Source organism: Lactuca virosa, chromosome 8 (genome assembly GCF_052849685.1).
Source record: "Lactuca virosa cultivar CGN04683 chromosome 8, Lactuca_virosa_CGN04683_v6, whole genome shotgun sequence".
NCBI lineage: Eukaryota > Viridiplantae > Streptophyta > Magnoliopsida > Asterales > Asteraceae > Lactuca > Lactuca virosa.
In genome coordinates this window covers 102,910,242-102,936,323 of record NC_136433.1, presented here as the reverse complement: position 1 = coordinate 102,936,323, position 26,082 = coordinate 102,910,242, and the positions used below count along the sequence as shown (strand labels likewise).

Here is a 26,082-nt window from a genome sequence, read left to right as displayed (position 1 = left end):
TATTGGCGCCGCGCCTTTTGAGCTGTTGTATGGCCGGAGATGTAGAACCCCGGTTTGTTGGGGTGAAGTTGGACACAGAGTGATGGGTCGGATGGAGGTAGTCTTGCAGACTACCGAAAAGATCCAGCAGATCAGACAGCGGTTGCAGACCGCTCAGAGTCGGCAAAAGAGTTACGCTGATAGACGCCGATCGGATTTAGAGTTTCAGGTTGGTGACATGGTACTTCTGAAGGTCTCGCCCTGGAAGGGTGTGATCCGCTTCAGGAAGAGGGGAAAATTGGGTCCCCGTTATATTGGGCCATTCAAGATTATTGCCAGGGTTGGCAGAGTGGCTTATAGGCTAGAGCTACATGAGGAGCTCAGCGGAATTCATAGCACGTTCCATGTTTCGCAATTACGGAAGTGTATTATGGATCAGGAGGCAGTAGTATCGTTGGATGATATTCAGGTCGATGAGCGCCTGAATTACGTGGAGAGGCTTGTAGCCATCTTGGAAAGGAAGAAGAAGATTTTGCGGAACAAAGAAATACCTTTGGTAAAAGTGCAGTGGGAGCATCGGAGAGGATCCGAGTGTACGTGGGAGCCGGAGGCGGAAATGCGAGAGCATTACCCGGCGTTGTTTATTCCAGCAGACTTCGAGGGCGAAGTCTAGTTCAAGTGGGGGAGAATTGTAACGCCCCGATTCTCAGGTATTGTTTAAATAAGAATTTAATTGGTTTCAAGGCCTACTCGACGAGTTGGTTGCCCTACTCGTCGAGTAGCAGCGGGTTGGTTCGCGTATTTAGTGACCTACTCGCCGAGTCCATGAAGGGACTCGACGAGTAGGAGCTGGCAGAGGAAACCCTAAATCCCGGGGTTTTGCACCCTATTTAAGGAAGCATAAGCCTCCTTTGGCCTCTTTGCAGTCCTTTGAGAGCTCAGAAAATCCTAATTCGTGTGGTGTTTCATTCTTGTGTGTGTAAAGCTTTGGAGAGGAGATCTTTTGAGAAGAAGAGCTTGGGGAACAAAAGGCTAGGAGCAAGGAAGTGTGGGAAATCAGAAATCTACCTCAGATAGCATCAATTGGAGGTATCAAGTCGTCACCTTTTCTCCTTTTTCTTTCTAGACCTCTTTTGGTTGAGATCTAGGGTTTTTATGGGTTGGTTGAGATGGTAATGTGGGATATGAGCTAGATCTGAAGTTGTAACTTCAGATCTGTACCCTTCTTGAGTTCTAGAGTCATAAAGCTCCGAATTTGGTCATGTATGAAGTCTCTTTGAGTATGAAACCCCCCATTGTGAGCTTGGATTTGACATTAAGAGCCCTTGTAGCTATGCATGCACGTAAAGTTTGCAACTTTACGTGAAAAGCATGCCTTAGAAGCTTGGATCTGTAGTTTGGAGCCGCTGCATGGCTCAAATGAGTATGTATGGCAAAAAGGACTGAAGGGACTCGGCGAGTCGCATGGTCGGCTCGGCGAGTCACATGAAGATAGGCATGAACTCGGCGAGTTGGAAGAACAACTCGGCGAGTTGGAAGAACAACTCGGCGAGTCCGATGAAGATTGTCGTAGACTCGATGAGTGTATGAACAACTCGGCGAGTTGGATGAGGTTGCCCCAAATTATGTATGCGCGGGTAACTGTCGAGTTGCAAGAAGGAAGCTCGACGAGTGGCCTTAGGGTCTCGATCGTAAACCAAAGGAACTCGACGAGTCACTCAGGTGACTCGGCGAGTGGGTTAGTACTTCAAGGAACTCGGCGAGTAGCCGGGGGTACTCGGCGAGTCAATGTCAACATGGACTGTTGACCTTGACTGGTGACTTTGACTTTGACCAGGGTTTGATTAGTTAGCTTATGGGGTACCCTGAAGGGTTGGGAACTTATGGGTATGATTATACTATGGTAATAGGTGGTGGAGTTTGTGGCAGTGATCCGAGGGTTGAAGTTTATCTACCGAGTCGACATCTGCAAGGTGAGTTATCCTCACTATATCGATAGGGTCTAAGGCACCAAGGCCGGCCCTTTAGTTGTTATCGTTATGGTATGCTACATGTGGATATGATCTGTTAGATCAGAATCAGGATAGACAGTATGTTATGCTCTTATGATCCGTAGGGATTGATATGTTAGTGACCTGCTAGGTCAGTACTCTAGTTATGAGAGATTGCTATGTTTGGTAATCAGTGAGATAGATATGTTCGATGTTTGTATATGCCAGTAAATGTTAGTTATGCGCACATGGTTATTTGCTTGTTGCTTGGGTTGAGGCGGTCCTGCTTTGTGCTGAAGGCCAACACACCCTATGAGCGGTCCGGGAAGACTGTAGGCCCACGTGGCGGTCCAGTCATGCCGAAGGCTCGGTATAGATTCAGTTGGACTGTAGGCCCTGTAGGGCGGTCCAGTCAGGCCGATGGCCCAGTATGCATGTTGATTGATTGATTATTACGGATATGGTATTATCAGTGTGGTATTGGTATTTTGGGGGTAGCTCACTAAGCCCTCGGGCTTACAGTTTTCAGTTTATTGTTTCAGGTACTTCAGGAGTTCATGGCAAGGCGAAGGCGTGACCGTACCGCTCCTCATCCTTATGATCTGGCTTTTGGGACACTCTGATTGAATAATGAATTGAAAACATTTTTGTAAACAATACTATTGGGTTTTATTTATGCTAGAAAAGTTTAAATTTGGCGTAAAATTTTTGGATGTTACATTGTCTATTTTATGTTTTGAGGCTCGTCGTTGGTCAGACTCTTATGTATCTTTTTAGGGTGCTTAATTGTTTCCTGGAGAGTGTTTTCATCTGTTCATTGATTCCTAAAACTTGGACTAGAGGTGAGTCAACTAATGTTGCAATGCTAGTACTTTTTTGAGGAAATTTCATATCCTAGGATAAGTTAATTGATTCTAAGTTTATATGTGTAGTGTGTGCCCCTAATTGTGAATGATGTATGTGTTGTAAATGCCTATTCTTTACTATGGAAGTAATATCTAGGGTGTATGGCATGTTAGATACTTGATATGATGTTTGGGTGCAAATTTGTGGATAGGTGCATGCTAATGTGAGGGATATGAATTGATTATGTTGTGTGTTGTATGCATGATATTTTTTCTGGAAATTATATTGTCTATGATGTTAGGACAATGCATGTTGATGATATAATATTCCTAAAAGAAATGATGATGTAATATGCATGACTATATACTGATGAGAAAATGATGAAATATAAATGTCCATTGGTATGTAAATTAATAACAAATGAATAATAGGGGAAAACATGCTTAGAGGGTAAAGGGTGGCAACCTAGACTTAAGTATGTACCCTATCTAGATTGTATGATGGACTAATATGTTGAAAGAATGCCTATATGATAAGAGTTTAAGCCAACAATGAAGTCGAGTGATTTTTATAGACAATCATTCGGTACATGGTCCTTTGATGCAGGGACCGGAGTGATGTTGGTGGTTGGAGGACGTCAAGATCAAACATCACGTTTGAGTGGGAGGTATAATGATGGAAATGTCACTTTTACCACTCTCAAACTACAACTCATTGTACTTGTACACGCATCGTCAGAGTAGCGAACGCGGGGTATCTGGGGCAATTTTACGGGTGAGAGTTGTGCCTCACTTAGTGCATTGGGCCAAGCCGGTCATGCTAGTAGTGAAAAAGATTTATTCCTTATGGGTTAATGATGAACATAAAGACCCACAATAATGACGTAAAATGATGATACGAAGATTAATATTAAAAATATGACAGTGATGAATAATGATGAATAATTACACGAATGAATAGTGATGAGTAATTATTAATGAAGATTAATATTTGAAATATTATAGTGATAAATAATGATAAATCATTACAAGAATGAATAGTGATGAGTAATTATTAATTAAGATTAAAACGAAGATTAATATTAACGTATTATAATGATGATTGTATGTTTTATGTGATTTTATGCAATGTGTGAAGTTGATTGCATGTTATGTGATGATTGATTGACCGTTTTGGGATATGCATGTTTTCATTTAATATTGTACTTATGATTGGCTCACTTAGCATTTGCTGACACTTGTTTTTTGTTTGTTGCAATTGTCTTGCATTGGTTCAAGGTAGCTTGATTGTATGGCTTGGTGGGGATGGGATTCTTTGGGTAGTTATGTTTTGGTATTTCCTTTTGTAGTTATACCATCATGGACATGTTTGTTTGATCTTTCATTTACGGTTGGTTTTGCAAACTTTAACTACTTGAGGGTGGTTTTTGAAGTTAAAAGTAACGTTGGTGATGTTTTTTGAAATAATTTGCTAACTAAGACTTTCACTAACATATTCTGTTAAAAAGTATTTTAAATAAAAGAAAAATAAGATGAAAAATCACAACATTACATAGACAATCTCATGAGATTGTCATGGTCTTGTCTTCAATGATTTTTTTTTTTTTTTTCTGAAAACTATCTACCATCATCTGCATGTCTATACAATTTGCTATTGAGACTTGAGAGTTAAGACAGATCATACAAACTTATAAGTTTGGTATATGATACAAAGTCATTTATTGCAAGGTTTGTCATCATCTATCTAACACAACTAATATGGATTAACACTAACTAAGAAAAAAAACATTTATGTTGGGATTTTCGGTCCAATTAGAGCGAGTTTTGGTATTTTCTTTTTGGTTTTTCGATCGAATAAAGCAATAAAATTAGCAATTGAATATACATACTTGTTAAAGTGAAAAAGTCCATGAAAACACAAAAAATATATTTGACGGATTTCAAATACCTAACATCACAAATAATTGGAATGAAAACTATAAATATCTTATATAATTAATCAAGTACAAAACTTACATATGCTATAAATAGAATGGTATATTAAAATACAGTTAGACTTAGGTTTGGTTTTAAACAAAAAAAAAAAAAACAAACAAACAAAAAAGTAACCCTAAGGGTGCGTTTAGTTGCGGGAAAATGGACCGTTTTCCGGAAAATTTTCCAAGAAAAATGAGAATTTTGAAAACTTGTTTAGTTCGTCTATTTTTCTAAATTTTTCATGGAAAATGAAAATTTTCCGTTTTCTAAAATTACAAAGAAGTTGGAAATTTTTGGAAAACCGATAATCATTGTTTTCCACATTTTTCTAATTCCAATATTTTTCTAAAATATAAACACACATCCACTCCCACCCGCATCCACCTCTACCTACCCTCGCCTTAACACCCCCAACCCACCACACCCCTACCTACCCACACTCACTCCCAAACCCATCCCCCACAAACACACACACACACACCAACACCCACAAACATACACAAACACAAACACCCCTCCCCCCCCCCCCCCCACACACACACACACACCAACCCCCACAAACACACACACACAGAAACACCCACACCCCCACAAACACACACACACACACAAACACACACACACACACACCAACCCCACAACACACACACACACACACCCGCACCCACCCCCACCCCCACCCACAAACACACACACACACACACCAACCCCACAAACACACACCCACACCACACCCACACCCACACCCACACCTCCACAAACACACACACACACACCAACCCCACAAACACACACACACACCCACACCCACACCCCCACAAACCCACACACACACACCCATACCCACACCCACCCCATCCCCCCTCCCCCCATCCCCCCTCCCCCCCCCCACACACACACACACCCACCCAACCAACACCACTACCACAATCACCGACCTACCATCACCACTACCACTACACCATCATCACCACTGCCACAATTGTCGTCGTCACCACCACCGCCTATCATCACCACCACTGCCGCCACCCCGCTGCCACCGCCAACATCACCACCACTGTCGCCATCATCGACACCACCACTGCCCCCGCCGCTGCCACCGTCCCCACGCCTACCCTACCACCGCTACCGTTTTCTAAAAATGAAAACCGACAGAAAAATACACATCTAAACACGTTTTTAATTTTCTAAAACTGAAAATGAATAATAAATAAGTTTTAACTAAGCGCGTTTTCTAAATTTTCCAATGGAAAATGAAAACTGTTTTTCTGTAACTAAACGCAACCTAAACTTTTGTTTTTTAAAACAAAATCAAATAACCATCTATTCAAATAAATTCTTTGTCCCTAACGAAGATATATGAAGCAAATTTATCAATTATCCAAGTTTGCAAGTTACAAGTTAATCAAGGGACTATATATGTAACAAGCTACTAAACCAAGTTACAAGATCTCTTTTCTTCTTGTACCGTTTATAAATTTCTCTTCAAATTTTGTTTCCTCTCTAATTTCTTGTTTAAAACGGAGCATTTCAGGTATGATCTAGATTGTCTTTTTTCCGGATTCATCTGTTCTTTCTTGATGCTTTTGTTTGTTCGTCATTTATTAATTGAATTTCTTTCTTTTATTCATAATTCTTCCGCAAGAGATTGATTCTGTATGTATAATTCTATCGTATGTGTAAGCGACTATGTATGTTTTCGTTGTTTTTGATCGGCATTTTATTGTTTCTACAATCTGAATGCGATTTGTGTAAAAGATGAAAGTCTCTTAGGTAGGAGGTCCCCGTTCAAACCTGGACATTGGTGGATTAATTAACTTGGTGAATCTAACATCTAACCAATAACCGGCCGTTCAAAAAAGAATTATGGTTTTTTTTTGTGATGAGATCAATTGCTTCTTATGAGAAGATATAGATTTATACCTGAAAGGCTAATTAATTTTTGATCTTCATATATTCAAGTATTGGTTATGATTCTTATTTTCTGATGTCAATTTTGAAGATAATAGATTACTCATTTGATTTGATCATCAAATATCAATTGATGACTTTATCTTTTGCAATGAGATTCTAACATTTTGATAAATTATCGTTCACTATACCAATTCCGAAAAGCATTTCATATAAAATTTTCGCATGCTTTGCATGTATGTACCATAAACACATTCTTCAAACCTATTTAATATTCTATAAACGAAAATTTTAGTGTGGGATTGTTTTGATACTATCATTGTGTTGTTTTTTAATTTTTTTTTGTTAAATTGTGGATACTAATTCACTTTAACACTATAGTCGCTAGGTAGACCAAGCATGAGGTCCCACTTTAACCGTATATCATATTCGCCTTGAGATATCGTCATGGGCTAAATTTGTCGGAGTTCTCAGGTTGACTTTATTGTTTTAGGTAAAACAACTAGTATTTATATTCTCTGGATTTGTGTAAACCAATGTAATAATTAGTAAGTCATTCGGCTGGAAATAGTAAAATCTCTCTCGCTCTCGTGTTGGTAGTGGACGTAGTCGATCATCCTGATCATGTGAACTACGTTAAATATTGTGTCTTATTTTCGTTTTGCGTAAGAACTCTGTTTTGTGGAATTATCGAAACGATTGTTGAAGTGCTTAAACCCTAATATTTTTCTTGTTAAATTGTTTGTTTGAACAGAATTCTATCATAGTTCTGCTTAGTGAAGACATCAGAAACAACACAATTTAGCACCTGATCGAACTTTTGCTTAAATTTGATCGTTGAAAGATGACTGAGGTATGATGTTTTAAGTGTCCTATTAATTATTAAATGTTTATATGTCAAAGCAAATGTCATGCCTTGTGGAACATATATAATAACAATAACATGATGCATATCCACTTTTGAAATCCATCCATATATAGGAGGTTGAAAAGGTGAGCTTGCATGTCTACGACTTAAGCCAAGGGCTAGCTAAACAGGTCTCCACTTCATTGTTGGGGAAGGCTATTGAAGGCATATGGTGTGTATCGTTCCTAATTTTCTTCCATTATCATGCATTTATTATAGTTAATACATCCCTCATACCAATATACCATGAAATCTTTTTGTTAAAAAAAAAAACAAAAACTGGAATCTTTTTTGTAAAAAATAGTGCATAACCTAAAACCTTTTTCATGAATATGGTGCCTATCCTAAAATCTTTTTGTTAAAATCGTGGATACTTTAGAAGTGTTGACCATGTAACCTTTTTGTTAAAATAGTACATACCCTGGAATCCTTTTTTTAACATAGTACATACCATCAATACCATTAGAATCTTTTTGCTAAAACGGTACATACCTTGGAATCTTTTTCTTAAAATAATCCATACCCTCAAACTTTGCTGTTGAAATATATTTTGTTGAAATAATATTGCATATATATATACCTGAAAATGAACACAGGCACACGGGAATAGTGGTATATGGTATAGAGTATTATTTTGGTGGTGGGATACTAGAGACTCCAGTTGGAACAGCACCATATGGGACTCCAATTGAAATGATTGAGCTTGGTGTCACCAAGATTAAAAAAGATGACTTTGTGTCTTATTTAAAGGAAATAAGTCCGCGTTACACACATGAAACATACAATTTACTGAAGCATAATTGCAATACTTTTAGCAACGAAGTTGCACAGTTTCTCGTTGGCACCACCATCCCGCAGTACATTCTTGACCTCCCTAATGATGTCATGAACTGTCCACTCGCCCCTCTAATGCGTAAGTCAACAATTAAACTTGCTTTTGTTTGGTATGATGGAATCAGATTTAAAGTAATGGAATGGATTATTACATAACATATACCATCATCATGTTTAGTTGACTTGAAAGAATATAGCTGAGTCATACAAAGATCAGAAAACTAAATGAATTTGATAAATAAAGAAAAATAAATGTTATCTTTGGCAGCGGACTTTTGGGAACTTTTGGCTTTTAGTTTTTAACAAAAAGCTTCGTTTGAGAGTGCGAGTTTTTAGCTTTTAGTTTAAACAAAAAACTTCAAATCTAAAAGCTACTTTATGTAGCATTCAGGAAAAAACTATTGAGCATTTTTAATCAATTTCCAAAATTGCCCTTAATAAGATTAACATAATCTTTTTTAACTGCCCTTTGATGTAATTTCACAACACACCAATAAACATGTTGTAAAAAAATTTATTTATCACTTTAATAAAATTGTTTCCAAAAATAAAAAGTTAAGTATCTTCAGTGTCTTTGGCAAAACTAGTTAATAGCTAGAATCTGAAAGTTATAGCTTTTATTCGTGTAGAAGGTTTGACAAAAGTAGTCGTTAACTTTAAATGAGTAAAATTACATAAAAACAAAAAGCTAAAAATTCTAAAGTAGCTTTTGAATTAAAAGTTTTTTTTTGTTAGAAATAAAAGCTAAATGGAACAAAGCTTTTCTTTAATTCCACTTGATTGTTAAAATCTAAAAGCTAAAAACTGATAAAAACTTTCGAAGGAAGCCTTTGTTCCCTCTTGGATTAATGCATAGAAAAAACTACCTGAACTTTAATTTTGGTTGTTTTGTGTTATTTTAAATAACATACATGAAATATGAAATGATTAACGCTAAAAATGAGTGTATATATATATATATATATATATATATATATATATATATATATATATATATATATATTGCAGTGCCGATGATACAAAATCTGGAGTCTCAGTTGAGGGATAATGAAGTCCCGCAAGTCCTTCAACTCGTAGCACCGTTACCAGCATCAGAAGGCAGCAAAGGTGAAGGGTCGGAGGTGAAACCGAAGAAGATTCATGAACCGCTGGTCGATCCACTTGGAAATGCTCGGACTCAAGTGCAAGATGACATCGCTAAGGAGTTTGCTGCACTTAGGGCTCAGGGAACCTTAAGTCCCAGTGAAGCTGCTGCACTTGCCACCAGGAATGTCATGCAAAAATATGGATTCTTGGATTCCACTTCCAATTCCAATTCCATTTCCGATTCCAAGTCTGATTCCAAGTCGGACTCCAAGCCCAATTCCAAGTCCGATTCCAAATCCAGTTAAAACTTGGTTAGTTTTAATGGCGTCTTTCTGATTTTTCTAACCTTCTGTTCGTGTGTAGAACGATCGATGGGACAAAAATATTAAGGGCGTTTTGTTTTGTTTTGTAGCACGGCTTTTAAGAAATATCTATATGGACCATTTTGTCAAATAATGTCCTCCTTGGCCCTTGCACTTGAAAATTGTAAACAGTTTTTTGAACTACTTTTAATTGTCTGTTTAGTTGTTATTTTATGGTGAATTGATTTGGAATGGATTGGATTTGTTTGGCTTGGCTTGGCTTTGGCTCGGCAAGATTTCTAATTTTGTTCTTGTGGGGTTTATATTTCACACTTTTAGTGAAAATAATTTGTTAAATTAAATGTTGTAATTTGAATATAAGAGGACAAAACAAAAGAAGACCTTATGGGCCAACTAGTTCCAACAATGTAACTTTATCCGACAAACTTAAATGCCATATTGTGCTCTAAAGTGTTATTAAATAGAAACAAAAACGTATTTATTTGTTACTAACAAATGGTGTCATGTATGTTGCAAAATCATCTTAGTTTTTTGTATCTATATCAGTTTTGTCACACTACATGTTCAACTTGTCATTTAGGACGCTACATGTTCAACTTTACCATGTTGAAAAGAAAAAATAAATAAATAAATTCACAAATTTAACCGTTGAACGTTGGTGAGAGAGAGAGGAAGCGGCCGATTGCGACATAGGAGCTTCGAGTGAGTGACAGGCTGTCAAAGAGCAAAGAAAAAAGTCTGTGTGTCGTGGAGGACGCCTTTGCTCGGCTCAAACCAAGGCTGGGGTTTTATCCCCATTTGTTATCCCTAGAATCATATCATTTTACGGAGTACTAGCTTGAATAAAGCATATGATCATTTGACAATTACATAGTGTTTTTTTTTAATATTTGTAAAAACAAAATAATAATTTCACGCTTCGTCCGTTATTTACAATAGTGTAAATCTGATTATTTTTCCAAATTTGTGTCATAATGGTAATTTAATTATACTAGTCATAACATTCATACTCCATATTAAATATTTATCTTGAAACGGATTAAACACCTGAAATGAGAGTGCACCAAATAGAAGAAATCATAAACATAAAACTATCAAAGCACAACTTAAGCAACAATTTATTATTTGAGTTAATTTCACAAAACGCATTACATTTTTTCAATCTTTTAATCGAAAAGAAGTCATTATTTTATATTTATTTATTTATTGGAAAAAAAACATTCACATTTCGAAAATTTTGCAGTTTTGCCATTGACATTTTTTTTGCCAATTCACCATCTCTTGAGAGTCCGTAGCTAAACTCTGGAGGGTTAATTTCTAACTAATAATTAAATATATTTTACATCTTTCAATAACAACAAAATATATATGCTTTCTAATCCAAAAAAAAAAAAAAGGTTACAAAGTGGGATTTAAAATGTATAATATAATTATTGACCAATTGCCTTGTAACAAAAATAAAAGAAGAAAAAAGTAATGAGTCAGAATAAAAGTTAGTAATTTCAATTTTCAAGTAACGATTATTAAAGTACAAAAAAAAAAATTTGATTGCCCGAAACAAGTGATTTGAAAAACATTTCTTACCAGAAGATGAGGTGGCAAGCAAGAAGCATCCACCAACTGCAACCCCCGCAGTGGTGGTGATATTAGTCGCCACCAGCCTCCCCAAGGGACAAAAAAATAATTATATAACACAAACAAGTGCAGTTACTTGAGAGAAACATTAACTTGTATAGCAGATTCTGTCAAAATTATGTCTTTTGAGTTGTCTGCTTTTGGGTGGTCAAGTGAATTGATCTTTAACTTGACATGTAATGGCCTCAATAAGACGTTGTTACCCTTCCCACTCAGGTTTAAAGCATCTATCAATCTACCCACCTCCTGCTTCTTCTTAGAATCATCACCGTTTTTAAGTCTCAAGTACAATGCAGCATTGATAATAACCTGGAAGAAAATCAAAGATGTATTTTTTGACTGCTGGAAATCACAACCTACTATAGTTTTTTTTTTTTACCAGAATGGACGTAATAACAATGTACTTAAATTTCTTTACCGATAATAGCAACATACTTACAGTTCTGTACACACAATAACAACATACATACGTTGCTATTATGGGGAAGACAATATAAGTAGGAAGCAAAAAATTGGATATGCTTGAAGAAGAAGATTTTAGAATACCTCACTTGTTCCTGGGCTAGTATTCACAGCACAATCAATGAATACGTTTCCATCTTGCACTCTGGAATCAGACATGTTTTTATCCTCTTCAGCATCCAGTTGTTTTTGTGTTAAAGACGCAAGTTCATCTAACTCATCATACCATTGTTGGGCCACACCAACCTGCATTCATTTCAGGGTAATATTTTAAGAAAACGGAAGGGCAAATTTGTAAATTGTAATTCAACCTTCTCTGTGGATTCAGCTTTGTTCTCGGCTCCTAAAGTTTCAGTGGCGGTGCCTCTTGTTTGGCGCCATATACAAGCTTCATCTAGCGGCTCCACAAGCTCTGTATCTTGAGGGATTTCTACTTTCATCCGTATGTCTATCCTGCCTGTTTGTTTCATAACCCTTTTTTTACTAATGAAAAATAGAAACAATGATCAAGTGAAAGAGCATGTAGCCATGTAGATAGAGACAGTTAATTAATTACCTGGTAACAAGCTGAAATGTTGAATATGATCCAGGGGAAGTCCCGAGACACCAAAACCACTGTCACATCGGTAGAAAAAGGTATACATACATGAGTGTCCTAAACGGGCGGGTCATGGGTTATAGAAATAGAATAAGATTACTCACGCAGCATAAGCTGATTCCATAGGGGGCACCAACCAGTATGGCAATCCAAGCATTCCAATATTTGAAAACTCGAAGCTTGTCATTGAGTCACAAGTTTTGTTGTACTTCAGCACCACCTGACCATCTAACCATTCTTGTTGTTTATAGGATATTGTAGTTCATCAATTAAAAGAAAAAGAAAATATTTAATTTTACCTGTGTCACAAATTACGATATTGTCCTGAAAAGCTGCCACCGAAGAGAGCAGACCCGCATGTGAAATACCCTCCACTGAGAAATTATTTTGTGGCAGCTGACTAGGCGGTATTTCTTTTACAAGGGATGATTTCCTCTTTATCAACTGTCCGCAGATCTCTATAATATTTGCAGATCCTTCACACAACAAAAAATATTATTGACTAACATGATAATTAACCTAGAAACCTCAAAAGAACATGTAGACATTAAAAGTCAAACCTTTGACCACTTCTTTAATGATACCAGATGACAGATCCAAGATCCATAAAGTTTCAAAACTGCATGAAAACATTATATAGGAGATCAACAGTATATCATGTTAATCAAAATATGACATGTAAAATGTGATTTACCTGCGGTTGAGAATAAGGAGGTCGTTTTCCAATGACTTGAGAAGATGCCAGGGGTAAAAAAGTAATTTAGGATCAACTTCCTCAGAATTTAAAGGAACGTCTTTTGTACTCCAAAGTTTATCAATGATCCAACTCACTAAACCGCTTTTTGTCTCATTGACATTAGGTTTCGGATATAATGTCTCAACAGTCCTGCTCTCCATATCAGCTCTCCTTATAGCATGATTCTTTCATCATATGAAAAATAAAAACCATAATAAGACTATTGCCTATCAATATATTTGTAATTATTCATTTAAAAAAAATACCTCTGAGTCAACAAAATAGAGGTAATCATCCTCATTGTGATAAAACAAAGCAGCAGGGCGGATTATTTTGGATGATTCAAACTCTCCATCTTCAAATCCAGGTGAAGATCCAATCTGAAAAATATATACATATATTTATATTATTAGCATAAGCTTTTAGCTGCTCAAAATTGAAATGCTATGTGAGTTACAAATGGAACTCCTTACATACACAATCTAAGATCTTTCCATTGCCATCAAACACAATTATACGGTGGTGATTTGTGTCAGAAAGAAACAACCGTTCATTAACTTCATCAACCTCAATGCAACCTGTAAATTATATTTACCACAACATTAGCTAAGATGTTGTTTCTTTTTTAAGCAAATTGCAGAAAATAGCAACCTACTTTACTCATTTTACCAATATAGGCAATGTACTTTGTAACTATGTTGCTATTATGACTAAAAAGTAAAGTACAATGCTATTACCCACAATTTGCTCTTTCTTTTTGACTGAATGGAGACATGACTTAATCTGGTAAGTTATATATGGGTGTCTCTTTTTGACTTGATGCAGAAACAACGAATTAATACAGAAAGTCAGGGAAAAAAGGCTTTTTTTTTAATAAATTTTGCCCTCATTTACTTTTCCTTCTAGTGTTGACTACTGTACCTGGAAAATAAAGAAGTAAATTCTGCAATGGGGAACAGAGATAGGGTTCCTTTAAAGCATCAAGTGGCTTTACCCAACTGCCTCTCAGATTATGCAACAATCCTGGTTTTTCTTTCTGTTGCACGATTAACTCCTTAATGGCTGTAGGTTTTTCATCACAACAAAATAAATAAATAAATAGAAAAGTAATATGATACAACCCAAAATATAAACAAATAAAAGTGAAAAATAGGGCACCTGTCTCGAGAATTTCAAAATCCACATCTTTGTCATGCAAGAGTAAAGGACCTTCCATACCTTTAAATATTATGTAGCCCATTTTATTAGACATCTACAAACAACAAACAAGGATATAATCATATAAACAATACAACAAAAACGATTCTTACAAACACTGAAGATCCATCTGGCAATATAAATATTACCTCAGAAAGAGATTTGTTTGAGACTAAAATAGGAAATGTGATGTATTCACTCATGATAGTCTTTGCTAAATGAGAACGAACAACATCACTGCTAACTGATTTGCAGAACTGAAATCCCATAACATTGAGGGAAGGATGCCTGGAATGATAAACATATAGGAAAATGAATATCAATGAGTTTTAAAATTCGATGCAAGTAAAGTAAAAAAGCCAATGATAACTATATAAACTATTTTTAGACCTTTGTTGAAGTGATTTTACTTTTTCAAACATAAAGGTTGAATTGTGGCCTGATTCAAGAAAAGCACCAGCAACAACTAAGAACACTCCATTTTTCCCGGTTAAATCCTTGGTGGCAGTGCTTCTATTCAACCAACAATGAGAGGGACCTATATATTTAAGATAAACTATCTATAAGCCACAAAATTCCATTGCACACGTATGTATATCCAAGAAATGAATAAGGAATTATACCTTCGAGCTCGTTAAGACTAGATCTGATGAAGGTCGACAATAGATCGACCTCTGAAGGAGACGGTCTACATGATTCTGGTACAGTTGAAAACCTGAAAGAAGCTGTCGTTGGTGAATATTAGGAAAGTAAAGCAACCCCTTATTAATGACGCTGAATGATGGATTTTTACTTGAAAGAATCCAAATATATCATAAAAACAGACCGATTGAAGAAACCTTTAACTGGAAGAAAACAGATTTACCTATGAGTATGTTGTTTATGTATTAATCCATCATTGTTGATTTTCCGGCATGAATATAGAGCAACCGAGTTGACTACCCGTCTGGATGTTTGATAGTTCCTTAATATATGATACCATCTACCTAAAACAATTATAACAAAATCTGGAATTCATCACAATCAATGCCATAATCAAATTCAATGACTGAAGTTTGAATGTGCATAACCAAATTGAGAGGCGAAAACATTACCTACTGATCGCATCACCATAGTCGCACTCGTGTAACAATGTACGACTCTTCTTTCCCCAGGCGTTGAATTTATTAAAAACCCAAATCGAATCTGATTATAAAGTCGAAGCCGAATTTGGCTGCATATAAGTACTTGAATCAAAGCAATTCACAAGGAAAGAGGCTTGTAAAAATTTTTTTGAAAAACCTCTGGGAATGATGCCCCTGTTATGCATTTTTTCCTCTAAACCCCTTTCCTGCTAAACCCTAAAAAATACAAGGGCATGTTTCCAAACCTTTTTTTTTCAATTTCACAAACTTCTAATTAAAGGTGTGTTTGACTTAATTAATCATAGTAGTTTGATGTGAATTTTAGTTATCTAAGTTTAAATCGTACTAATTAAGTTTCTTAGAAGGGGAGGAGTCGATCATAGCTTATAGCGGGTTTACGGGTATCATCCGCTACATCGTCCCAAGCTCGCAAGGGCGGGTTACTTAACCCACTTCTCGTTTTTCTTTTCTTCTTATGCTATCAGAAGCAAGCTATCAGAAGTACTCACCGGTAACCATAAATATGGTGGGTGTCACATCATTGTCAGTTTGTCACTTCATCACCACACACAACCACTAAAGGTCGATATATCCACCATTTCAAATCATTATATTCATCTTATTTTTTGATTATTTAAAAAAAAAATAATTACTTAAAATGTAAAGAGAGATAGAGAGAGAAGGAAACTAATTGAATGTGTTGGTTCATCCTTCCCACGACCACTAACCACCGAGATGGTGTTCATGGTTAATGGTTGTTGCCAAATAGATACGAAAGTGTCCTTGATATGGATTCCGGATAGCTTTAGCAACTTGTATTATTAACTTTGTACCAAATCTAAAATGTGTAGATTGGGAGGGATGTCAAAAAAATCATTTTCTTTTTATGACCTTCTACAAGTTGTCATTTAACAATTTAAGTTTTAATTGTGACAATTATGTCATTGAAAAATAAAAATATATATTATAAGTTTTTTTAATATATATATATATATATTAAAAAATTTTAAAAAGACCCTATAAAATTGCATTTATTGAAAGTCAGATAAGGACATGTTCGGCAAAACTAACGAGTAGCTGGTAAAGTTTTGTTACACGTTACGTGAGATATTTAGATTTGGAGCGTGTTGTTTAAATAAGCGCTAAAAGTATGTATGGCCAAACGAGACTTTTTTTATCAAAATGGGGCATTTTGTCAAACTCTAGAAACTAGAAGCTCCCAAACACTCTGTGTCAAACAAGCCCTAATCTTCCAAACACATTTCCTTGAATTTTGCATGAAATAAATTGTATTACACTGAATTCTAATATGCATGAAAATATTGATTGTCCATCTAAATCATTACACTGCCAAAAGAATAAACATAAACATCGAGTATATGGAGGGATATACATCTTTATTTCCACCTCAGCGACTGTCTTATCCCAGTGTAAATAAGTCCCAAAGATCTCCCAATCAAACAAACCAAAAAGAACGACACTGCATCGCTGATTTTTGCAGCAACTGTCCGTACAAAAGGCATTCCAATATCACTCAGCTCAAGGTATAGGCTGAAATAGTACCTCCTACATACACCAAAGTCCAAACAATAATAAATCACTAACATGACCTTTTTGATCTAATGGCCCAGATTTGTTCATAAATAAAAGAGTTAAACACTTAAACCATACCAGCCCACAAGGCTCCTTAATTCTTTCGTGCGCTTCACAGGTACCCGAACACAGCTGATTACAGCATAGCATAATAAAGGAGACACCAATGGTAATGCTGTTGATTTCCTTACACCAATCTTCTTCAACCAATCAAACTTTCCAGAATTGCCCTTGGAGGATTCAAGAACACGTTGACTTTCAAGGACACGAAGGTCAAACCGATCCTCATACATGGATACAACCGTCTCCATGTTTTGAACAAACCACTGGTTCAGTGACACCTGTAACATCATCAATCATAATTATTTTTATTGTTTTAACTTTTAAATCATAATACCAAATTTTACAATTGTTGTACCTCGTTACGTAGTCTTTGAAGTGCTCGGGTCGATAAGGTGCACAGATTCAAACCAAGGTCATTTATGTCATTTGACATGTCACTGTCTACAGAAATTAACTCCAAATAGATGCTCGCGATTCCATCAGATAATGTGATCACCAAATCTTCCAACACAGAAACCCCCCAACAACCAAAAAATTTGTCATCGTAACGGGAATCCTGGCTGTTGGTGAACATTCAACGAAAATTTAGACTTCAAATTAATGACTTTTTAAATAAATAAAATAATAATACAGAAACTGTAATATTATATTATATACCTGACAGAATCAAATCTAAGTATGTAAAGTAGTTCAGTATAAAGATCCTCCTTGCCTGATTTTTTAACCATTTGTACAACGGAGTCATCTCCTTTTAACTTTTCAAATAATCGAAGGGGGAGTTCCTGATTCAAGAAAAAAAAAATCTTAATATGAAACCACTTTTAGCACTTGTATCTGCTTCTTAGATTTACTTATGGCAAATTACAGAAAAACCCTTACTTTTTAACCACTTATTCTTTACTTTTTCCAATCAAACCACGAAAGTTTCATCATTTTTCCAAATTAACCACTTTGACCTTTTTCTTACAGTATACCATCCTTGTTTTTGAACGTACCTTCATGGATCTCTTGTTTCTTAATAAAAGCTCTTCTTTCAGCCAATTCGTGCATATAGACAATGAAGATCTCTGTAGGATTTCAGAGAAAACCTTCTGCAGGTTTTTCATGTCTGGTGTAGAAGTGTTTCTATAGATATTGTCCACCTATAATCAAGTAATTCAACTTTTTATTAAGAAAAAAAAAAAGAGAAGTACAAACCAATATATGAAAGAGTACCTGCCTCATTTTTAAGCCAATGAAAGGAAGCCAACATCAACCGGAACCTGGGACCCTCTGCAATGGCAGACAAACTTGAAGATTTGTTGGCAGTTTGTCCTGATTCCATAGTTTCATTTTCAAGTTTGGTCCCATGTTCAATTGCAGTTATGGAATTGATAATTTTGTTTTCCACAGTATCCCATGACAACTCTAAGGTAACCTCCTTGCCCTTATCATTCTTTACACCACTGCAGATTTTGAGAGGATCAACAACAGATAGAATATTGATTGAATATATATAAGAAAGATTATATTTCTTTTCTAGTACCTTGCTTACCTACCAGAAATGGGAGTCCCATCAGGAGCCACATTATCACTAGATTTGTTTCTTCTAGAAGTTGAAAAGGGCCCATCAGCAGGTATAACTCCAGCCATATGTGTAAGAAAAATACTTGACATGAGGAGCACTTGATCAATTACAGGAATCCACACAGAAGGATCACCATTTGTACTTATTAAAGTTCCTAAACAATAGCATTTCATGCTTTTCACCTTCTGCTTGTGATTTACTTTTAGGTTTGTGATGCAGAATCCACCAGGCTTGTGGTGGTTTTGTGTAGCTCTACCACATGCAGCATAACACTTCCTACTGATTAATGGCAGTTCAGATATAATCAGAAGTAAGAAAAGCATGAAAACCAAATGTTATGAAGTTAAGAGTAAGACCTGCGAGTTTGAGCACATAATCCATTTGGCATAAAGCTTAGCTCCGTGATAGAATTTCCATAAACTGGAAACTTCATAAATGGCAGGACAGCAACATATTCTGTCATTCGTCTATCTTCCTGCTTCTTCCCTTAGAACATTAACTATAAAAGAAACAAATAATGTCACAAATTGTAGTAGCAGACAACTTCCACAATACACATCTATAAGATCAACAGCAGCCACCAACGCACACAGTCAACCATAATCGATTCGAGGAAAATTTAGATTACCGCAATAGCTCGTGTCATGACTGGAAGGTGCAGTATCAAGTATTAACAGTCAAACCAATATGAATTCACTTACAAACCAAAACCTAAAGTGTTTCCTACATTGTATTCAATCAACTGTGAACTCAATTGGGCCCTCGATCAGGATTTATTTGAGTTCATACCTAGAGATCAGGCCAGCACTATTAATGCAAGATCTGTTAAGTAGCAGAGAATGAGTAATGTAGTTACCAGGTGAAATAACGACGTGATCGAGGTGTAGGAACCCTAAATTTTAGGGAACAGAGTTGCAAATCCAGGAGAATTGGAATTGAAGATTGGATATCGTATGTGCGTACCTGGCTTTTTTGGGTGTGCAAAGTGGTTCTAATCTCCGGATTTCCACTCTATCGAAAGAGCCTCAAGGGCCCATTCATGGGCGAACGGTTTTGTTTGGCACCGTGTCCAGATTTCCAAATACACACGTTTCGCACACTTCAAAACCTTACAAACACACATATCACACCAAACCCACAAAAACACACACCACGGACCACACTACCGTCTCCTCTATTGATAATTTGATATAGAAAAGATGTAATGCCGAATTGTATTTGTGTTCGTGTTTGTGTTCATGTTCAAACTACTCGGTGTGGGCAACGGCAAGTGCAGTTTTGGTGACATGGACAGCCTTTAACGGCGTTATCACGGGGAACACCACCGCCTTCCTGTTATGTGGTCTGAACACCACCGCCTTCCTGTTATGTGGTCTTCAGTGGCCATGGCAACGATCTGGAATGTTGGTGATTTTAGTGTCACCATGTCATTTTAAGTAACTGGACTAACATGTGAGCTAAGGGGCTTTATAATTTGTACTTTAATATATGTACGAGGTTGTGCGGAGTGCACACATGTATAAGATCGAATTAGAAGCCGGTTCGACGACTAGTCGGGGGTCCGGGGGCAACGCCCCAAAACCTCACCGAATTTTACATATAGGAACATAGTGGAAATTTCAATTTCTTGAGGGTGATTATGGTAAAACTGACGAAATTCGTTAGTTTTGGTAACCCTAGTCCGGATTATCCTGACTTGCTTCCAAAGCAACTAATGACGGTCCAACCCTAATGAAACCCTAATCTCGTTTAATATATATACGGTTCTTCCTCTTCAGAAGAAGGTGACGAATTTGAGCTCTCGTTTTCATCAAACTCTCACATAATCTCTCTAGCATTTGATACATCACCTTGTTCTCCATTTTATGATTACTCTAATGTTTCATGATGTATTTGATACACTTTATTCCACTTTGGTTTTATGATGATGTTTTGGATTACAGTTTTATTTAATTTAAAAACGAAACTTTTTGTTTTTAATTTTTGGGACGTTACAAGTTGGTATCAGAGCCTTAGTTTGAGGGATTCAGACGTACTCTCGGAAATGTCTGAACTCAAACTGAGGGTTTGGTAAAATTTTCAAAAATAAATGTTTTATAAAAAGAGTTTTTAATAAAAGAAAAGGGTGTGGTGCATGCCATCGACCGAGCTCAAGTAAGTTTTCCCAAAATACCCATACATGGATTATGATATGCTTTGATTTATGAATCTATGAATCGCATGCTAGGTATGGCCAATGATCTTCTCAAGATTTGCATGATAGAATGCTAAGAGAAATGCCTTTTTATGCCTAGTATATGAGCTTGTAGACTTGCATGATAGTATTGATCATTCAGTGATAGGATGGCCTAATTAGGTTATGCTTGGTTTCGATTACTCAATGCTCGAATGCTGCTTGCTTTGTGCTTTTTAGGAATTCTCACTAACTTCAGCTAACTAGTAAGTGAATATGTTAAGTTACATCTTACGGAAACTGAATAATTTCAAAAGGTTAGATTTTAACTCTATTGTGCAGCTTTTGTTTGAGTCCAACCGTTGTAGTGTGAGACCTTTCATTCGAAGAATTATTTGGTGTCGATGATATGTAATTGTAGTCGTAAGCTAGTTAGAGGGTGTTGGTAGGAGTTCCTTCTGCAGCTGATGGCAAAGAGTGGTGTGGTGATTGCCCTAGGAAAACCTAGGAATAGATTTAGTGCGGCGAGCCTTGTCTTGTGAGGGATTATTTGTGTGGATAAGGAGTGACTTGGAGGATTCAAAGCGATCTTTGAGGAAAGTACGGATAGATGTGGAAAGTAGTATTGGCATGTACTACTGGAAGCAGAGGATCTGTACTCGAGTCAAGGAGGACTGCGATGAATCTAGGGAGCTTGTAGAGTATGAGACTCCTCGATCTCTCTCTCTCTCTCTCTCTCTCTCTCTCTCTCTCTCTCTCTCTCTCTCTCTCTTTCGGCCGGAAATTAGTTTCCTTTCAACGGACGTTTTATTTGGGTTAAAATAACAGTACGTTGCAATTTTGTTATAGAAATATACAAGTTTTAGTTAAAAACAAAAACATATTGTTGTTTTGAAAACCAAACTATGTAAACACATGACGATGTGATCTTAGCATATGTAGCATTTTATATTTAAATTTTGATCAAAATCAGATTTTAATTTTATGGTTGTTTTTAGTAATCGAAAATGAATTCTATTTGTCATTTTATCTTTTATCAGCTTATTATCGTTTTATTTTTATTTTCATAACAGTTGAAAATGGATATTATTATTATTAATCATTTTATCTATCTATCAACAAAATGTTGGTTTAATTTGTTTAAAATAGACCAACATAAAAATTATGATATTTTTGGATATTTTGTTAATTTAATTATTTTATTGATTACATAATCCAATTATTTTAGTTTTCTATTCCTAAGTAATTTTTATTTTAAATAGATCGTTTCTATGGTAATTCGTATGATTAAAATAAAACATATTAATGTGGAATTGCATTCTTTGCTAAGAATATTTAAGGGAAGGCAAATACTTAATTGCGGTAATTGGTTATACTTGTTGCAAAGCGAGTGCAATATTGGATATCTAAAGTTTCTGATACTTATTCAAATATTAACTTCGGATATCCGAAAATTTTAACATTTCAAAATAAATCAACTAAAAAAGTTTATATATTTCATTCATTAGCCAAAAAATGTTACCCATTGAAAAATGCTATGTGTCCATGTATATATCCACCGTCCAAATTATGGGTTGAAAATTTTTCAAAACTCTTTTTTCAAATGAATTCATACACCGCCACCATGTACACTAATTCATGTGTCCCTAAAATAAGAAAAGCAATGAATCAATTATGAAAACCATGTTTAACTCACTACATTTTTTTTGAACACTTGAATCTTAGTCCTGAGAAAACAAAATAATATATGGAAACAATCAAACATGGGAATAAAATACACGAACTAATAAACTCAGACAAAGTCCATTGCTATTTCGTTGAGGCTTCACAAAGTTCATTCCTTTTTCTATGTATTCCTAAGTTTTCCTACCAGACTCAAGCTCGTAGTGATGTTTTTAATGTTGGTGTCGGCTCCTTGAATTAAGTTGAGAAGTTGTCATGTTAAATACATTATCTATAAATTATAAAGAATATACCATGCCACCCCCGTCATATTATTTTTACTAAAAAAAATTACAATGCATAAACTTTTAATGACGTTTTATGCATTTTCCAAAGGTATTTTAATTTTAAAGGAGAAGTATATATTTGTAATAAACAAATAATCGGTTCTAGCCAATGACCAAATTTAACTTGATCAAATAAATTATTTTGTAATTTACACACATCTTCTTGATATTTAGATATCCAGATTCAAATTAAGGCATCAAATAGTTAGTAAAGTGGCAACAAATCTTTGTCAAATGAGTTAAAGAGTAAACCCAATATTTAAGTTCTTTCAAAACCTGTTGTAAAAAAGAGTAATACTAACGTTTCTTTATTTGATTTTTTTGACAACTCACTCGATGATTGCATACATGCCGGTAATCTAGTTGACAAAATAGAATATTTTTGCCTTCAACCATTCATATTCTTAATAATGTCAGGAAATGACAACTCATGGAGCAGTGCATGTATCATACAAATGGGAGGAGTGCAGGCAGTGTTGTAGGAAAGATGTGCAAGTTTCCTCATAAAAACTTCGAGCTTCAAAAAAACTGATACATCAAAAACGCTACTTCTTATATATCTAGTTTGAGATAGAAATTTTAACCAAAGGTGATCCTAAATTCAAAAATGTTGTCTTTGATAAGGATGATCCATTGGAGTGATATTATAAGTACCTTTATAACCGGACCCATCCATTCCAACATTGATGAATGAATATATACAAGATTGGGGTGGGTTCTTTTTTTATATATAGAATTTATCAAAATTACTAATAAACAATAAATTATAATGACACTCACCATTATGAACCTCTTTTATTTTAAAGCTATAACATCTTTTTATGGATAATATATTTTAAGCTTTTCGTTTTTTGGAATTTTCAAAAGTATGCTAAAATGTGGTCATTATGAAGTGATTCTTAACCTTCCGTTGTTAACTATCATTTGTATGTCCTTATTGATGTTAACTTGTTAAGGATTGTTAATCACAACTTGTTAAAAATGAATATAGAAGCCTTAATCTTGAACTCAACATATTTAAAACTAAACAACCATGCTTCATCAGTCATTCAATTGTGGCTTCATTTCGCTCGGATCTTACGGCCATTTTTCCTTATCATCGTCCCAATAGTTAACAAAATTGCAACCAACAAAAAATGAAGAACAAACCAACCTCTGGCCAAATGTGCCTCCCTTGGAACTGAAAATGGGAATACGCAACTGAAAAAAAAAATATTGCACCAAAAAACTCAAAAACTTTTTATGTTTATAAATCCAGTTGGATACAGAAATCAAACAACATATACAATAACTTAACAAATAATTAGACCCAAATAGATACCCAAATCAAACAAACAAATGTCACAAACACACCCTGACACCCACATAAAAAAAGAGTTCATTCTTTTGATTATCTTGTTACAAATGGGTTTCAAACATAAAATATCTTATACAGAAGCATAGCTTTAACTGAAATCACGAGGCCGATCTCCTTCAACCATTCTTTTAAACATGTCATGCAAAAAAGAAAAAGATGAAGAACAGGCATCAAAAGGTTTAGATCTGACAATCGAAAATCGAAATGAACTTTTTAGCCCACGAATAAAATGAAGATTTTATCTGGAAAATGGAAGTCTAACCATCTTCATCAAATAAGCATTAACGAAATGGGGGATATCCCAGATCTGTTCGCTTCAAATTTGCTTATGTTTTGAATGTACGACAGTCGGGAGTTTTAGAGGTTGATGGTGCTGACAAAGGCAGATGTATGGTGGCTTGGGGTGAAACCAACGACTTGGCGATGATGGGAGGTCTGACGATAGATTGTGGTGCATTGTGATAGAGTGGCATAAATGGTTATGGCTGGTGGAGGAGGCTGCTTGCTGTGGTTGAAGTTAGGGTTTTCTAGATAATGTAATATTTCGAAAGTGAAGGATTTCAATTACACCGTTGGTGGACAATATATAGATAAAGATGCATAGGAGTTTTTGTTTAGGTGTGCTTGTTTGTGCTTAAAAAGTAGTACTTTTGTCTTTAAGTATGGTATTTGTTTCTAATTGGTTTAAATGTATTCACATGGATCACTATTAATCAAATATATGCACCATCCAAATTAGATCCAATGGTTATAATTTCATCTCCTTGTTTTTAAGACTTTGTCTTAAAATTGATGGACCCCACTATTATTTATGCATTATAAAGTAGTAAGATATATATATATATATATATATATATATATATATATATATATATATATATATATATATATATATTGATGCGTATTCTAATGGTTTATATGGTCTATTTTCAGTATGGTGACTCTTCGAGGCAGACCGGTTGGTGGTTCTGGTACGAGGCAGTTGGATGATCAGACGCAGGAGTTCATTTCGTCCGAGATTACCCGCAACATACTTGAGTAGACTCATGCGATCTTTGGTATGATCAATGAGGGTATCGTGGAGGTGTTGGAGGAGCGTTTGGGCTATTTTCGTTTTGAGATTGTGGCTTTGATTGGGACACGTTTACTGACCTTCAGGGAGTTCCGGGCATGTGGGGCTCCGGATTACTACGGGGAGAAGGACCCGATTGCGAGCAGGATTTGGTTAGCGGATGTCGTAACGCCTTCTACACCAGCAATTGTCCTGATGGGGAAAATTTCAGACTTGTCTCCTGTCATCTGAAAGAAAGAGCTCGAGACTGGTGGGAGGAGGTTGGGCGCTACGTTGGTGATAAGGCTGTTGATTTGATGACATAGGATGATTTTACGACCAAGTTTCGATATGAGTTCGCATCAGTTATTGAGGTGCAACAACTGGCGAGGGATTTTTAGGACCTTCACCGGACTACTGAGACGGTGGTTGAGATCATCACAATGTTTCGTGATAGGGCACTGTTGGTTCCGCAGTATGTGGCGGACAAGGAGATGAAGAAGGCGAGGTACCATGAGATGCTGAGGAGTGACATTCGGCAGTTTGTGAGCCGATCCAGTTGCAAGACACCAGAGGATATGATTGCGAGAGCTAGGGAGAGAGATTGACCTTGAGATGGAGAGGAAGAGGAAGTCGGATCAGGCTTAGGTTTCAGGGGGATCAA

The 26,082-nt window shown here is 36.0% G+C and overlaps 3 protein-coding genes across 8 annotated transcripts; 1 reads left to right on the top strand and 2 right to left on the bottom strand.

The window, feature by feature from the left end:
• Positions 1-6,260: 6,260 nt before the first annotated feature.
• Positions 6,261-10,142, top strand: LOC145133672 (uncharacterized). Its single transcript, XM_079068610.1, has 5 exons — positions 6,261-6,326; positions 7,458-7,556; positions 7,685-7,782; positions 8,207-8,523; positions 9,453-10,142. The coding sequence occupies exons 2-5, from the start codon at positions 7,548-7,550 to the stop codon at positions 9,833-9,835; spliced, it is 807 nt and encodes a 268-aa protein (XP_078924736.1). The 5' UTR covers positions 6,261-6,326; positions 7,458-7,547; the 3' UTR covers positions 9,836-10,142.
• A 1,120-nt stretch (positions 10,143-11,262) lies between these two features.
• Positions 11,263-15,833, bottom strand: EMB1974 (NHL domain-containing protein). Of its 3 annotated transcripts, none has more exons than XM_079069687.1 (17): positions 15,576-15,833; positions 15,347-15,488; positions 15,105-15,196; positions 14,872-15,019; positions 14,631-14,769; positions 14,443-14,536; positions 14,206-14,346; positions 13,762-13,862; positions 13,551-13,664; positions 13,243-13,469; positions 13,109-13,167; positions 12,848-13,024; positions 12,653-12,776; positions 12,507-12,565; positions 12,262-12,407; positions 12,035-12,196; positions 11,263-11,797 (listed from the first exon to the last, which is right to left on the bottom strand). In XM_079069687.1, the coding sequence occupies exons 1-17, from the start codon at positions 15,592-15,594 to the stop codon at positions 11,561-11,563; spliced, it is 2,181 nt and encodes a 726-aa protein (XP_078925813.1). In that variant the 5' UTR covers positions 15,595-15,833; the 3' UTR covers positions 11,263-11,560. The 3 variants fall into 3 exon arrangements, with proteins under 3 accessions (XP_078925813.1, XP_078925814.1, XP_078925815.1); XM_079069688.1 differs by having other exon boundaries at positions 15,347-15,467; XM_079069689.1 differs by having other exon boundaries at positions 15,105-15,206; positions 15,347-15,467; positions 15,580-15,833.
• Positions 15,834-16,850: 1,017 nt separating this feature from the next.
• LOC145133329 (phosphoglycolate phosphatase) lies at positions 16,851-19,943 on the bottom strand. Of its 4 annotated transcripts, XM_079068271.1 has the most exons (10): positions 19,685-19,943; positions 19,457-19,617; positions 19,185-19,327; positions 18,796-19,107; positions 18,481-18,706; positions 18,257-18,403; positions 17,919-18,043; positions 17,617-17,821; positions 17,277-17,539; positions 16,851-17,171 (listed from the first exon to the last, which is right to left on the bottom strand). In XM_079068271.1, exons 3-10 carry the CDS (start codon positions 19,289-19,291, stop codon positions 17,003-17,005), a joined length of 1,554 nt encoding a protein of 517 aa, XP_078924397.1. In that variant the 5' UTR covers positions 19,292-19,327; positions 19,457-19,617; positions 19,685-19,943; the 3' UTR covers positions 16,851-17,002. The 4 variants fall into 4 exon arrangements, with proteins under 4 accessions (XP_078924397.1, XP_078924395.1, XP_078924398.1 ...); XM_079068269.1 differs by lacking the exon at positions 19,457-19,617; XM_079068272.1 differs by lacking the exon at positions 19,457-19,617 and having other exon boundaries at positions 18,796-19,104.
• Between the last annotated feature and the right edge of the window lie 6,139 nt (positions 19,944-26,082).

Bases quoted from the DNA above. Each gene is read 5' to 3' on its own strand.
- LOC145133672 (XM_079068610.1), top strand. The intron at 7,783-8,206 runs GTGTGTATCGTT...AAATGAACACAG, and splicing joins AAGGCTATTGAAGGCATATG to GCACACGGGAATAGTGGTAT. The intron at 8,524-9,452 runs GTAAGTCAACAA...TATATATTGCAG, and splicing joins TCCACTCGCCCCTCTAATGC to TGCCGATGATACAAAATCTG.
- EMB1974 (XM_079069687.1), bottom strand. The intron at 14,537-14,630 runs GTAATATTTATA...TGTTGTTTGTAG, and splicing joins CAAACAAATCTCTTTCTGAG to ATGTCTAATAAAATGGGCTA. The intron at 12,566-12,652 runs GTGAGTAATCTT...CCGATGTGACAG, and splicing joins ATGGAATCAGCTTATGCTGC to TGGTTTTGGTGTCTCGGGAC.
- LOC145133329 (XM_079068271.1), bottom strand. From the start codon at position 19,291: ATGACAGAATATGTTGCTGTCCTGCCATTTATGAAGTTTCCAGTTTAT. The intron at 17,540-17,616 runs GTACAACAATTG...ATGATGTTACAG, and splicing joins TTCAAAGACTACGTAACGAG to GTGTCACTGAACCAGTGGTT. The intron at 17,172-17,276 runs GTATGGTTTAAG...TGGTGTATGTAG, and splicing joins TTAAGGAGCCTTGTGGGCTG to GAGGTACTATTTCAGCCTAT.